Raw genomic sequence first — 11,387 nt, 5'->3', positions numbered from 1 at the left:
ATATAAAATTTTATTATTACCCTACCTAATTATTTGTTATAATAACTTCTACAAATATATTTTAATATTAAAATATTTTTAAATTGTGAGTGTGCAAAAAATTAATTTTTATATAGCATATTATTCATATTCATAGGATAAAATGGTTATATAATGGAAAACTTTTATTTAAATCTTGCCAAGTTAAAATAATCTGGAACAGAAAATGAGAAGTTAGAAACAAAAGTAAAAAGAAAACACCGAATCTTTGGTTTGTCGCAGTTTTAGGAGCTAATCTCAGAATGCCTGCATTTCGTTTCTCACCGTCATCTGTTCTTTTATTATTATTTTCATTTTTATTTGTTAACAGTATTGTCGTCTCTTTCCTTTTACTTTTATGTTCCAGGATAAACAAAAAGCATAGGTTTTTTGTTATTCTGGAAACAAATAACTTTAATATGCGTGTTCATTCATTTCCACAGGCTTTTGGATTTCCTTGTAGTCTTCTCTACCACCCATTTTCTAATTTCTCTTCTGACATTAGATATTTGTAATAAAAAAAATACTGCATTATTAATTCTGATCATTCTGCAGTTCTTCAGATCTTGATTGATTCAATATAGATAACCATACATACAATCTTGGGGGTTTTTTATATTGAAAAACTGAAAAAAATAAAAATATGAATTGATTCACAGGAAAAAGTGTTAAATTCAGGGTTTCCTTTCTGTTTAATGCATGATTAAAACACGGTTGTCTTTTACACATATTTGCGGGATGCATGTATTCAGCTATCTATTCAAGAACAAGGTATCCTTTAGGAAAAAGAATATAAAGGGATGCCTTTGCTCAAAGGGATCCAAAGATGAGAACATGAAGGACAAGCACCGGAAGAAGAAATGCAAAGGCAAGACATCATCAATGCAAGTGGTTGCTCCTTTACCCTCTCAAGAAGACGATTGGGACGAAAAGGTCAGTAATTGTGATCAACAAGATGCAGCCGAATGGCCATCATGGCTAGCGTCAGTTGCAGGAGAAGCTGTTAAAGGATGGAAGCCTCGTCATGTTGAATCTTTCGAGAAGTTAGAAAAGGTAACTTAACGGGGCGTCGCCCGTCAGCCCCCCTTGGTCCATCCATGTAAGTGACCGAGGCTTTTAACATGAATTTTGTTGCTCGTTTTGATATAATGAGTTGTATACGCAGATTGGTGAAGGAACTTACAGTAGTGTATATAGGGCTCGTGATCTAGATACCGGCAAAATAGTTGCCATGAAGAAGGTTAAGTTTGTTAATATGGATCCGGAGAGTATTCGTTTCATGGCTAGGGAAATCATTATTTTACGGAAGCTTGATCATCCGAATGTTATGAAGCTAGAAGGGATCGTCACTTCGCGGACGCCGCGCAGCTTGATTCTTTTTTTCGAGTACATGGAGCATGACCTTGCTGGGCTTGCAGCAAGTCCTGGCATCAACTTCACCGAACCACAGGTAAAATATGTTCAATGTTTATTTGCTTTTATCTTTTTTGTTCTTATAAGAATGTGATTGTTCCTGTAGATCAAATGTTACATGCAACAACTGTTGAGTGGCCTCAAGCACTGCCATAGCCGTGGCGTCCTGCACAGAGACATCAAGAGCTCGAATCTTCTGATCAACGACAATGGAGTTCTTAAGATTGCAGATTTCGGTTTGGCTAGATGCTTTCAGGCCGACCCAAAGCAGCCGCTAACGAGTCGTGTTGTAACTCTTTGGTACAGGGCGCCCGAGCTTTTGCTCGGTGCTACCAAATACGGAGTTGGTGTAGATTTGTGGAGTGCCGGTTGCATACTTGCTGAGTTATTTGCTGGCAAGCCTATTATGCCTGGGAGAACGGAGGTTGAACAAATGCATAAGATATTTAAGCTGTGTGGTTCACCCTCAGAGGAGTTCTGGAAGAAAACAGAACTTCCACATGCAACAAGTTTCAAACCTCAAAAACCTTACAATCGCGGGATCTCTGCGATTTTCAGAAACCTCCCTCCTTCAGCGTTGTCTCTTGTCGAAAAGCTCCTTTCGTTTGAACCCGATAATCGAGGGACCGCTGCCTCAGCCCTTAAATCTCAGGTTTTTGTAAACCCATCTACATGCATAAAACTTATCAAGCTTGTTTACTATTGTCCCCCACTTCTTCAAATACGCATTCAATTGAACTTACTTTGTTTTTCCTTTTAGTTCTTTAAAACAGAGCCTTTACCTTGTGATCCATCAAGCTTGCCAAAATATGCTCCCAGCAAAGAACTAGACATCAGACACCGTGATGATGAAGCAAGAAGGTACATTTTTCAGTCCCTTTTGTTGTCATCTCCATGAAAACCTAGACTCGTGTGTTCATGTTGCGTTCATATTATCTTTTCCATATGTTGATTTTCCATTACTGTTGTGATTTTTCATGTAACTTCAGGAAAAGAGCAGAGACTATAAAGGGGCGAGGACCTGCATCTGTTAGAAGAGGTCCAAGAGAAGTGTCTACACCAGAATCCATTGCTGATGGACAGTCAAATGGTGATGCAGATTCTACAGGGTACAGCTGCGAGTTAACAACACAGATGTCTCAGGCAGACAGCAGTTCCCTTAAGAAAGGTGACAGAGCATCGAACAAAGGTTCTGCATCGGTAAATAACCGTTTCCTGCTTAATACATACGTTGAATGAGATATGGAACCCAATATATTAATTTATAGGCTAATAACCACAAGATTGTTGAGTCTTTGGCACCTTCAAGTGAGTTACCATCATTTTCTTCAACAATTCTGCATATTTTTACAATAGCTGAGACCATGAGATTGCAGATTATCAGATTATATAAATTGTCATCGTTGGCAGGCTTATGCACCAAGGAAGAACAGGATCCAAATACTCGGGACCAATGGTGCCTGCTGGAGGAAACATAGAGGATACGCTGAAAGAACACGAGAGACAAATCCAGCGGGCTGTACAAAAAGCACGTCATGAGAAGTGAGTACCTGGTAACAGTATCATCATAATGGACAATGATTTTCAGAAAAATGTGAGAAGCTCGATCGAACCCGTGTAAACCTACTTTCACATAGCCAGAACAAAACACACTGAGATTATGATGCTATATAGAACTTGGATGGTGAGACTTTTTGCAGTGCTTGGTGAAGTTGTTCTAAGTTGGAGGAAGGAATTGTTGTGGTTTCTAGCAAAGCATATATTTCTGTATGGTTGGATGGGGTAAGCACAACTAGCCCTCTCATGTATATTTTTCTTCCCAATATCTAAAAGAATAGCTTTAACTTTTGACATCTTTTGTCAATATCATGCAAAAAGTGTATATGTGGTACTCATAATTTTATGTTAGAGGGAGCATAAATTTATAAAATTTAAGGGATGAAAATATATCAATAGAAAATACAAAAGAATATCTAAATTTTATGAGAAATTAAAATTTTGAGGAAACACAGGTCTCCATTGAAGAACTTCTAATGTTGAATATTAAATTTGATAACTGCTGACAAAACAGTTTCAAATATTGTTGTGAAATGAAAATGTGAGATCATTTGCCCTATACAAAGTTATCACCTAAATGCATCAACTTTAATTTACATTGATTAGAGAAAAAAATACAGTATATTGCAGTACAATTCTGAAAAACCTTATCTATAAACCTACCAATTTAGAAACAAACTAGAGGTTGTAAGAGATAAAACGGTTTCATAGGCCTTTCATAGTGTAGGCACGAACGATGATAACTCATGCTCAACAAGCTTCCTTTATCTTGAACTAAACATGACCCTAGAATCATGCATCAATGCTAGGTCCCGGATATGCTGGCAGGCTCATAATCCGCTTGTCCAACACAGGGCCTCCAACAGTGAAATGATATAGACTCTGAAACTTTGATCCTTTAAGCCCAAGAAGTTCATGCACTGCAAAGTACGACAAAATGAAAATATATATATATAAAATCAGACATCATTCATGTTTGATCTTTGGGCAATGATGGGTCCAACTTTGTAGATATAAGGGGATGGGGGCAAGGGCAGGCTTTGTGTTATTCTTGAAAAAGGAAGGAGTATGTTCGCCATTCCATTGCAAATATCTCAAATTAATGTACAAATTTCATCGACTCTGGTTTAAACACCATGACTGAAGATGAGGCCAGCCTTATGTAACTACTGACTAGAAAGCAGTATAGCTCAGATGAGATGGCTAACCTATCTTTAATGTAGAACTTCATAGGAATACTATGAAGAAGATGGAGTACTAGTTTATAATAAAGATGAAGATGGAAAGACATACCCGGATCATCAAAGAAGCAACCAATTCCAGTTGCAGATATGCCAACAGCATGTGCTTCAAGGTACAGCACCTGGCCAAGAACTCCAGTTTCCCAAAACAATCTAGGATACATCCAAGCACCCTTTTCACTTAAGGTAGGTTCAAAGTGAGCCACCATTCCAAGACTGAAGCAGCCATCACTAGCAATGTCCTGTGTGTAAGGACAGCCTTTGCGTTAGCTTTGCAGGTTTGGACCGTTTAAACAGCCTTCTCCAGGAAAAATGGTCATACATAACATAGCACTCTCAAGCATTTTGCAAAAAAACTTTTTCTCCATCTCAAGAATTCATATTTAATGACCAGTACTTATGTTTTTAAACTTCATGAATTGATGGACTAGAGATAATAGCATATTGTTAATAGAGAAAATCGCCTCAGTGACCAAAAATATCTTATAATATACGATTTTAACCAACTTTTTCTTGGAAGATCGCGTTGCGATTTTCTTTTGATCGTTGCGATTTTCTTTTTAACGTTGCGATTTTCTAAATCGCGTTGCGATTCTCTCAATCGCATTGTGATTCTATAAATCGCATTGCGATTCTCTCAGTCGCATTGCGATTCTCTCAGTCGCATTGCGATTTTGATATCGCGTTGCGATTTTGATATCGCGTTGCGATTTTATTGGTCATTTTGACAAATCCAAAAAAAGTTGGTTAAAATCGTATATTATAAGGTATTTTTAGTCACTGAGGCGATTTTCTCTTGTTAATAAACCTGTTTTGATTTCCCAAATTAAGGAATTTCCTAACAATTTGTTGGCAGTGAATATAAAACCAAAAAGAACAAAGCAATGCGCAAAATGGCACACACCTGATGGCAAGAAAGGTGCTTGGCAAGCTCTCGCCAGTCACCAGTCGCAAGTTCGTATAAAGGTATATCATTGGGGCATCCCTCTGGTTTATTCCACTTAAACTCCGACTTGGTAGCCTTCTTAAGCTCCTCTAAATGATCCTCATTTCTTACCAAAAAGTACAATCCCTTGGGCAAACCTATCACTCTATGAACAAACAGAGCAGCATGAACCTCGGCATCCCAAGAGAGAGCCCGAAATGGCAAGGCTAATTGCCCTCTATGCTTCTCCCCCTTCCCTGATGGAAGGCAATGCAACAAAATCTGATAAAATGTTTGTCTTTCCATTACAGTTACTCCATCCATATCAACTGCACTCCTTTTCCTAACAACTTCCCTAATTGTTAAACCTTTGTAAGAGTTTTCACTACAAATTCCACTGTTTTTTAATTGATCAGCAGGAAATTCGCCCTTTTGAATAGTTAATGGCTTCTTAACGGCCTCAGCTGTTCTATAAATTATGTCCCAACAAATGTGTTCCTTGCTAAGCGAATTTGGCCTTCCTTTCCACTCCAAATTCGAAAATTGATTTATTGCAGAACTCAATTCCTTATAATTCACGTCGAATTGATTACTCCCATTAGGAAAAACAAGAATCAAACAATCTGGGTGCTCAAATTCAATATCAGGAAACTTGCCTTTGATCGGCCTTGATGGGATTTTGAAGTCTGGGAAAATCTGAAGCCCCATTAGCTTCTCCAAATCCTTATATGCAAACCCATCTAGAAGCTTGACGTCCCAGCCAAGCGTTGCGGCAGCCATTGCGATAGCTCCAATCGCATGACCCACATCGTGGTTGCAGTACCGAAAGGCGCGTTCTCCGTATTTCCATGCTTCCCGCCAGAAAATAGAAGAAATCCCAATGAGAAATGAATTATCAGGGAAGAACTTGGGGAAAAACTCAGAAGGGATTGTGGCTCGAATCTCAAAAGTGTGTCCTTTGGGAGCATAATGGGCAACAAAAGGAGAATCGGAGAGAGATTCAATAGGCGGAGCAATAAGGTAAGCTTCAGCGGGGTGCAAATTGCCGCTGCTGGGGTTAACCCGAAGGGACCAAGTGGAGAATCCGGTGGTTTTCCAAGCTGATAGAGCCAAAGAATCGTAAAAAAAATTGAGAGATCGTGGATTTGGTAATGGACTTAGGAGGAGGAAGAGAATGGAACAGAGAAGAATACAAAGGAGCGTCATTTGTGACTGCAACCGTTGGCTTGTTGTCAGTGGGAAAGTGCAGAAGAGGAAGCAGAGGAGCAGAGATGTAGCGACGAAAAGGGTTCGGTTGATTGGCCCAATCAAGGCCACGTGGTCCTCTGGCATAGTTGGTGAAACCGTGCTTCGTTTGATGATGGTATGTAAGGGCTTGAGCTATCTTTTCTTGCATCTCCTCCTTTAGTGGGGTCTTTTACAGATGATGAAGAAGAAGAAGAGGACATTGCGATCATTGTTCTGTTTGGAAGTAACACGGAGGCAGAGGTTAAAGTAAGAGTGTGGAAACGTGGAGAGCTGAGCGGCAAAGAAAGTCTCGAAGAAAGGAATTTTGACGCCATAACAGAAATAAGCCACTCGTACAAACAAAGAAGAATCCAGATTTTGTACCAATATAACGAAGGGAAAAATGGCCCAACTTTCATCATGAACTGGGCTTAATATTCGAAGTGGCATAGGAACTACAAAGGTGTATCCTTTATTAGAGATAAAATAAGTTGTAATTAAAAAAATAATGAAATGAGATGAGATATTAGATATTGATAATACATATATTTTATAGATGTATTTGTTTGAATTTAAACTTTTTAAAAGAATAATATTTTTATAACTAAAATCATTTTAAATAATAAAATTTGTACGATGGAAACCATAGGAGAACTCTCTCCCGTCGAGGAAAGTTACCTTCTGCCTCCCCCATGCAAGACATGCCTCGTCTACAATCCTAGAAGAATAGTGGGCAACAAGGAAAGTAAGGAATAGAGAAGGAGGAATTATAAGTTCTGAGATTGGCAAGTACACCTAAGATATTGAAGATGATTCGCTTAATACATTCATGCAAGATTTTGCGGGAAGCCAAGATACATCAAAAAAATTCAATAACAATAACACATACGTGACCAAGAAACCCACATATGCAGCAACGGTGGAGGGATCAATAAATAACGGGAAAAAGAAAGTCGACATCCACATTGAGGAAGAAATCACTCTTCAAGAAGGCGATGTGCGCGTTGATAGCAGTGGTCCCTACCTAAAAATTCAATTTGCGGATCGGATACATAACATAATTGATAGGTGCATGAAGCAAACAGTTATAGTCAGAGTTTTAGGGAGAATGATCGGGTATAAGGCTTTTCTTAGCAGAATCTATATATTATGGAAACCAATTGGTGACCTAAACATTGTTGACCTTGATAACGATTATTATCTGATCAAGTTCGACCAAGAAAAAGACTACGTTAGAGTTCTTATTGAAGGCCCATGGATGATCTACGGGAGCTACCTAACAGTCCAACCATGGAGTAGGGAATTCTCTACAACTGAACAACACCCCTCGAGAGTGATAGTCTGGGTTCGTATCCCAAGCTTACCATACAGGTACTATACGAAAAGTTTATTCTGGTCAATCGCCAACCTATTAGGTAAAGTAATAAGAATAGACTACAACACAAATACAGGAGAACGAGGCATGTTTGTGAGACTTGTTGTTTTAGTTGACCTAAACAAGCCTCTCCTACCAGCCTTGAGATCAATGGTTTCATCCAAAAAAATTCAATATGAAGGTCTCCATCAAATTTGTTTCACTTGTGGCAAATATGGGCCCTCTAAAGTGTTGCAGAAAACATCTATCGGATATAGCAAAATCGCAACTGATAATTTGAGAAAATAAAAATGAAGATAAAAGAGACACAAAATTTATGTGGAAAACCCCTAAATAATATAGGGTAAAAACTACGGACAACGGTAGAAGAATTTCACTATGAGAAAATAGGAATTACAACTTCTCTCGATCTACCAATGAGAAAACAATGATAATTCTCTCTTGATAAAAAGGAGAAAACAACTCTCAAGAAACTCTCTAAATTCTCTCTAGTATTGGAAGAAAGCTAGAATGTTTTGTGATGATTTTGAAGCTAACTGAGCTAGGGTATTTATAGTTGAAACTTAAGGACTAATTTGTAAATACCCTAAATTACAATGACTAAAAATGATTTTACCATTTCCAAAAAATTCAACAAATGCCATGTGCCCTTAATTGTGCCCACTTTTCGGTACCCCATTTCCTTTTTTTTAATTGATTTGGTTCCTTGCACTTTCGATGCAAGGTTAATATTCAACAATCTCCCACTTGAAGATTTGATTGGAACAATCATATCTTCACATCATTCTTTCTACCTTATACCTTCAATGTTACTTACGTCGCTGACAGGCCACAAGAGGATCGACACCAGGTAAATTTATCAGCATTAATCGCTTTCGTCATGAAATATGCTAAGTTGTCTTTTGTATGGATCTTTTGCATATCTACTGTCCCTTCTTCCACCTTTTCACGAATGAAATGATACTGAACTTGTATGTGCTTTGTCCTTGAATGAAATGCTAGATTCCTTGCTAGATGCAAGGCACTTTGACAGTCACAAAACAGATATACATACTCTTGATTGTGCCCAAGCTCCTCCAATAGCATCTTCAACCAAATTGCTTCTTTACTGGCTTCTGTAGCTCCTACATATTTTGTTTCTGTTGTGGATGTAGCCACAACTGATTGCAATTTTGAAACCCAGCTTACAGCTCCACCAGCAACTTTAAACACATATCCTGTAGTAGATTTGCTTTTATCCAAATCCCCTACATAGTCAAAATCAACATACCCATTGATAAGTAAATTTGATCCTCCGTAACATAATGCAACATTTGAGGTCCCTTTGATGTATTTCAAGATCCTATTTACTGTATTCCAATGCTCTTTTCCTGGATTCGCCATGTACCGACTAATAACTCCCACTGCTTGTGCAATGTCTGGTCTTGTGCATATCATAGCGAACATTAAACTTACCACTGCCGATGCATACGACACTCAAGACATCTCTATCCTCTCTTCTTCACTGCTAAGACTCATACTGGAGGATAATTTGAAGTTAATAGGAAGAGGGGTAGAAATTGGCTTACAATCTTGCATGCTGAATCGTGACAATATCTTTTTCAAGTAATTCTTTTGTGAAAGCCAAATCTTCCTATTACTTCTGTCTCGGTGAATTTGCATCCCCAGAATCTTGTTTGCTGATCCCAAGTCCTTCATTTCAAATTCCCTAGCCAGTTGTGTCTTTAATTCTTTAATATGATCTTTGTTGGGTCCTGCAACCAACATGTCATCCACATACAACAACAATATAACAAAATCATTATCACCAGACCTCTTGAAATAAGCACAAGGGTTTGCATTAAGCCTGTTATATCCAAGGCACATAATGAAGGAATCAAATCTCTTATACCAACACCTCGGTGCCTGATTTAGACCGTACAGAGATTTGTTCAACCTGTAAACCAAGTTCTTCTTTTCTTTTCTTCAAAACCTTCAGGTTGAAGCATATAAATTTCTTCTTCAAGATTTCCATGAAGAAAAGATGTTTTAACATCTAGCTGCTCTAGATGTAAGTCCAATGTAGCACACATTGCCAAAACTACTCGAACTGTTGTTAGTCAAACAACATGAGAAAATATTTCATTGAAATCAATACCTTCTTTTTTAGCATATCCTTTGACCACCAGTCTTGCACGATACCTCTCAACTTGATCGTCACCATTTCGCTTGATTTTGAAGACCCATTTGTTACCAATTGGCTTCCTTCCTTGTGGTAGTGGCACAAGGTCCCATATATTATTTTTATGAAGGGCTTTGATTTCTTCTTGCATCGCCATCATCCATAGTGAAGCATCTGAGCTGTTTATTGCCTCCTGGTATGTTGATGACACACCGTCCTCTGTTAAAAGGCAATATGAAATATTACCTTCTATAACATAATCTGAGTGCCAATTGGGACACCTTTTCACACGATCTGATTGACAAGTTGTTGGAGCTTCAGAACTCTCTAGTTCTTGTTCATCATGCGCTGGTTCTGCTTCAGAAGAATCTCCTTGTTCAAACTCTTTTTCCACATGTATCTGTGTAGTATCTGACTTTTCAGCGCTATCATCATCTTCTTTTCTTTGTAGCTTATCTTCTACAAAGATAACATCCCTACTGATGATCACTTTGCGGGCAGTGGGATCCCACAAGCGATACCCCTTTACACCATCAGCATACCCCAAGAATTTGCATTTCCTGGTTTTTGGATCCAACTTTGAAATTTCTTGGGAGTTGTACATCACATACACTATACTTCCAAATACATGGAGGTTTGAATAATCGGCTGGTTTACCAGTCCACATCTTCGTTGGTGTCTTTAGCTCTATTGCAGTTGATAGAGCTTGATTCACTAAATAACAGGCGGTATTGACTGCTTTTGCCCAGAATGATTTTTCTAGGCATGCATCCCTCAACATTGCTCTTGTTCTTTCTAATAAGGTTCTGTTCATCCGCTCTGCCACTCCATTTTGTTGAGAAGTGTTTGCCACTGTGAACTGTCTTTTGATGCCTTCTTTCCTGTAAAATTCATCAAATTCTTCACTTGTGTTTTCTCCTCCATTATATGTTCTAAAACACTTGATCTTATTTCCAGAATCAAGTTCCACCCGTGCTTTAAAGTTTTTGAAAGTGGAAAGCATATCTGACTTCTTCTTAATAGGGTACACCCAACATCTCCCGGAGTAGTCATCAATAAATGAGACAAAGTATTTTGCTCCGCCTAGGGATGCAATTGGTGCTTGCTATACATCAGAGTGAACCAATTCTAGAACACTTTTGGCTCTAGAATTTGACGTGTTGAATTTCAACCGGTGCTGTTTACTTGTTATGCAATGCTCACACAAAGGAAGTGTTATCTTTGTTAAGCCTGGAAGTAGGTTTTGCTCCACAAGAACTTTCATTCCTTGTTCTGACATGTGTCCAAGTTTCTGATGCCATAGCATTGCAGAATATGAACTACATGAGGCAACAGAGGCTTATGCTTCTAGCAAAGTCTCTCCTTTCAGCATGTTCAAGTTTGCAGCTATCTTTTCGCTTTTCAACACCACAAGCGCTCCACGGAACACCTTCATGATTCCTTTTCGTGTTTCAATCTTGCTTGCATTAT

General features: G+C 38.4%; 1 protein-coding gene and 1 pseudogene across 1 annotated transcript; one reads left to right on the top strand and one right to left on the bottom strand.

The window, feature by feature from the left end:
- The first annotated feature begins 691 nt into the window (after window positions 1-691).
- Window positions 692-2,970, top strand: LOC120161468 (probable serine/threonine-protein kinase At1g09600). Its single transcript, XM_039171708.1, has 6 exons — window positions 692-1,071; window positions 1,184-1,468; window positions 1,538-2,083; window positions 2,192-2,292; window positions 2,421-2,631; window positions 2,842-2,970. Exons 1-6 carry the CDS (start codon window positions 718-720, stop codon window positions 2,968-2,970), a joined length of 1,626 nt encoding a protein of 541 aa, XP_039027639.1. The 5' UTR covers window positions 692-717.
- A 579-nt stretch (window positions 2,971-3,549) lies between these two features.
- On the bottom strand, window positions 3,550-6,715 carry LOC120161635 (annotated as a pseudogene).
- Window positions 6,716-11,387: the final 4,672 nt, after the last annotated feature.

This window comes from Hibiscus syriacus, unplaced genomic scaffold, assembly GCF_006381635.1.
Source record: "Hibiscus syriacus cultivar Baekdansim isolate YM2019G1 unplaced genomic scaffold, ASM638163v2 tig00111402_pilon, whole genome shotgun sequence".
NCBI lineage: Eukaryota > Viridiplantae > Streptophyta > Magnoliopsida > Malvales > Malvaceae > Hibiscus > Hibiscus syriacus.
The sequence above is the reverse complement of the archived record's forward strand: the minus strand, read 5'-3'. Positions and strand labels throughout refer to the sequence as shown.

Bases quoted from the DNA above. Each gene is read 5' to 3' on its own strand.
- LOC120161468 (XM_039171708.1), top strand. From the start codon at position 718: ATGATTAAAACACGGTTGTCTTTTACACATATTTGCGGGATGCATGTA. The intron at 2,084-2,191 runs GTTTTTGTAAAC...TTTTCCTTTTAG, and splicing joins CCTCAGCCCTTAAATCTCAG to TTCTTTAAAACAGAGCCTTT. The intron at 2,632-2,841 runs GTAAATAACCGT...CATCGTTGGCAG, and splicing joins CGAACAAAGGTTCTGCATCG to GCTTATGCACCAAGGAAGAA.